This window comes from Suricata suricatta, chromosome 10, assembly GCF_006229205.1.
Source record: "Suricata suricatta isolate VVHF042 chromosome 10, meerkat_22Aug2017_6uvM2_HiC, whole genome shotgun sequence".
NCBI lineage: Eukaryota > Metazoa > Chordata > Mammalia > Carnivora > Herpestidae > Suricata > Suricata suricatta.
This window is the reverse complement of record NC_043709.1, coordinates 101,484,557-101,488,584: the sequence shown is the minus strand read 5'-3', so window position 1 is coordinate 101,488,584 and position 4,028 is coordinate 101,484,557. Positions and strand designations below refer to the sequence as shown.

The 4,028-nt window shown below is 43.8% G+C and overlaps 1 protein-coding gene across 1 annotated transcript in view; it reads right to left on the bottom strand.

Annotated features, from left to right (window-relative positions):
- IQSEC3 (IQ motif and Sec7 domain 3) overlaps window positions 1-382 on the bottom strand; it is a 107,469-nt gene extending 107,087 nt beyond the window's left edge. The window contains exon 1 of the mRNA XM_029954599.1: window positions 5-382. Within this exon, the coding sequence (XP_029810459.1) occupies window positions 5-270 (266 nt within the window). The 5' untranslated portion in view covers window positions 271-382. The remainder of the gene's footprint in view (window positions 1-4) is intronic.
- Between the last annotated feature and the right edge of the window lie 3,646 nt (window positions 383-4,028).

The following is a 4,028-nucleotide window of genomic DNA, read 5'->3' as shown; positions in this document are numbered from 1 at the left end:
GGCGGCGGCGGCGGCGCCGGCGGCCGTGGCCGGGGTGGCGGGCAGCCGGGCTGGCGACGGAGGGACGAGCCCGGGCGGAGGCTGGGCTTGCAGCAGCTGCTGGTGCTCCCACAGGCTGCGGTTCTCGGCGCTTAGCTCGTCCAGCCGCCTCTCCAGCTCGTCGATGCGCTGGCGCTGGGTGTGGATGAGGCTCTGCTGGTTCTGCACGATGGTCGTGAGCTCCTTGAGGTAGAGCACGGCACGCACCGGGTTCTCCAGCAGGCTCTCCATGCCGCCCGCCGCCGCCTGCGCCCTGCCTGCGCTTCGGCGGGCGGCGGGGAGCTCGAGGGCGCGCAAGAGCCGAGCAGCCCCAGCGATCCGCTCACCTCCCTCTCCAGCGGGCCCAGCCTCCCTCCCAGCCGCCGGCGTCGCGTCACCGCCACACAGACATTCACACACGCACCAAGGGGCGGGACCGTTGCGCCAGGGCCCACCCACCCACCCTCCCACCTCCGGGCTTCGTGAGGAGTCTCGGCCTCCTGCAGGGCTGACAGGAGAAAAGGGAGACGAATGAGGGAGTCGGGATGAGGGGGGTGCGGGGGCAGGATAAACCAAAGAGACTGGAGATACATAAATCAGGCGAGAAAAGGAAAGCGAGTGAGGTGGATATACCTGTACTGGGAGAGTGCGGTGGGACTGTTAGAAGAGAAGCAGATAGGGAAAGAAGGAAAGAAGAGGTTGGGAGAATATTGGGGGGTGGAGGGTGGAGGAGAAAGAAGGTGGCAAAAAGAAAGAGAAATGTATTTAAAACGAGGAAGTCATAGGACTCTGAGAGGTCATGATTTCTTTTTCCTATGTTCAGCCATCCCAGAGGTTAGGGGTCATCTTAAACACCTTATGGGGTCCATGGGTGGCTCAGTAGGTTAAACCTTGACTCTTGATTTCACTCAGGTCATGATCTCACAGCTTGTGAGCCCTACTTTGCGCCCTGTGCTGAGAGTGGGGAGCCTGCTAGGGATTCTTCCTCCTCTCTCTCTACCCCTTCCCTGCTCATTCTCTCTCTCTCTTTCTCTCTCCCTCTCTCTCTCTCAAAATAAATAAATATTAAAATATTTTAAAATTTTTTGAAAAAGACCTTCTGAAGTGAAGCCACACTTGCCTCTTTTGTACAAACCAATCTATTCTCTTGGGGGAATTTTGTGAAACACAAGGGTCATAGAACTATAAGGAACCCTAGAGAACATCTAGTTCTTCATTCAGCCAAGAGGAAACTTAGGATGAGAAGTCTGTTGATGCTGGGTTTTCTCTGGGAATGAGGCCTCAGGACAGTTTTGGCTACTCTAATATGAACATGAACTAAATATACCAGACCCTGTGTGTCATGGGTGCATGCTCCCAGAAACTTCTGAAGAGATCATTTTGTTTGAAAAACAATTATAGAGGCACCAGGGTGGCTCAGTTGGTTGAGCGACTGACTCTTGATTTTGGCTCAGGTCATGATCTCATTGTTCATGAGACTGAGTCCCACATTGGGCTTTGTGTTGACAATGTGGCACATGCTTGGGATTCGCTCTCCCTCCCTCTCTCTCTCTCTCTCTCTCTCTCTCTCTCCACACACACACACACACACACACACCCTCTCTCTCTTTCTCTCAAAAAAAAAGAATAAACTTTAAAAAAAGAAAAACATTTATGAAATGCATTCTCCTAACAAACACTGAGCTAGGGGATGGTAAGATCAAGATAACCAGGACAGAATCCTTGGCTTCTTGAAGCTTACAATTAAGTAGGTGAAACGGGTAGTAAATATTTAATTTTGATATATGGTGGTGGTTGTATGTTATAAGATAGAGATATGCCCAGAGTGCGACAGGAGCCCAACAGCTTAGGGTGTCTGGGAAGGCTTCTTGAAGAAAGTAACACTTGAAGTGGAAAAGATTTTCCATAAAGGGGGAACAGAATGAGCAGGAGATCAGAGACATGAATCAGCATGGACTGAATCATTCATAAATTACTACAGCAAATGTACATAAAACACCCACTAATTGCTAAGTAATGTACTAGGAGCTATGCCGGCTATACCTAACATAGATAATAAATTATGGTTTCTATAATCAAGAGATTATAATCTAATACAATAGATATGGTGTGCACATGAATAACACATAAATCAAAATTTCTGTGAGAGCTCTTCAAGCCAAGTGCCATAGGAGCTCAGGGGAGGGAGAGATTGTATTTGACTATGGTAGTTGATCAGGAAGAGGTGTTATTCAGCTAAGCTACGAAGGATGGGAAAGATTTCAACAGGTAGACAGAATGGGAGAACAGGGCAGAAGATGGAGAAGATATGTGAGAAAGCAGGGAAAGACTCAGGAATGGAAATAGAGCTCTTTAGTTTAATCTAATTTGACAGAGAAATGGCCCTTTTCTCTGGGCTGTAAGTGCTCTTAGCATATCTGTTGTTGTACTGCTCTGCTCTCCACACAGGTCGTTGTCCCCCCAGGTAGGCCTATCTGTGAATACCATGTGTCCAGGGAGCGGGGCCAGCCAAGTCCATCTGGTGCCAGACTTGAATGACCTTATGGGAAAGGATATGTGCTCTGCAAATGTACTGGCTTCTCTGCACCTGCAGTGTGTTTTTATTTTTGCTGTCCTCCCATTTATTTTCCAAGGAAATTTCCTTTTGTAAAAAAAGAAAGGAAGGAAGCTTACCCACAGCTGAGCCAACAGTTCAGAGAACAGAGTACCAGGGAGGATCCTTTGGTAGTGATCAGTATTCCAACTAAAGAATGGGGGTTGAGGGATAGAACGAAGGTACACAAAAATTGAAGCACTTTTCTTCTGAATTTTGTTTGCTTGTCTGATTGATTTATTCTTCATGAGTTGGATGCTCATTGAGAGACTACTATTTCTACAAGTAAAGCAGCCTGCAGCACAATTATCCATAAGGTTTGTTTGAAATACAGATTTCTGGCCCCATGTTAGTCCTGCTGTGTTGGAATTACTAGGAATGGGGTCAAGTATATTAATTTCTTAATATTTTTTATTTTAAAAATTGACTTTACTGAGTTACACGTAAGCCTGCATGTAATAACATGCACCCACTTTGAGTGCACAGTTCAATGAGTTTTGACAAACATATACACCCACATAATCAAAATTTCCATCGCTTTAAAAAGTAACCTCATGCCCCTTTGCAGTCAATTGCTCTTATCCTCAGTCCCAGCCTACCATTCATCTGCTTTTTACCAAGATAAATTAGTTTTTCCTGTTCTAGAATTTCTTGTAAATGGCAATCATAAAGTATATACTCTTTTGTGTATTCTTTTGTGCTCAGCATAATGCTTTTGAGGCTCATCTATTCTATTATAGTATCAATAGTGCATTCCTTTTTATTTCTGACTGGTCTGCTATATGATATGGATAAACCACAATTTATCTATTCACCTGAAAATGGACATTTTGGTTGTTTCCAAGATTTGCTTATTTGTAATAAAGCTGTCTTTGTGTGGACATATGTTTTATTGGGAGGAAAAATCTATAATTGGAATTGCTGAGTCATATACTAAATATACATTTCACATAATAAGAAACTAAAATTGTTTTCCAAAGTGGTTGTACTATTTTTTTATTTTCACCAGCAATGTATGAGAGGTTCAGGTGTTTTTACATCCTCACTAACACTTGGTAATTTTAGCCTTTTTAAATTTTATCACTTTGAGTGAATAGTAGCTTTAAAATGGCTTTAATAAATGACTAATGCTGTTGAGCATCCTCTTGTGTGCTTATTAGCCATTATCTATCTTTTCTGCCCCCTCTTTTTATTGAATTGCTTCTCTTATGTATTGAATTATAAGAGTTCTTTATATATTCTGGAAAGTAGTCTTAGTCAGATGCGAATATTACAAATATTCTCCCTAGTCAGTGTCTTGCCTTTTCATTTTCTTAACATTGTCTTTTGGAGAGCAAAAGTTTTTATTTTGATGAAGAAAAACATCAATTTTTCTTTTATAGCGCATGCTTTTTGTGTCCTATCTAAAAACTTTTGC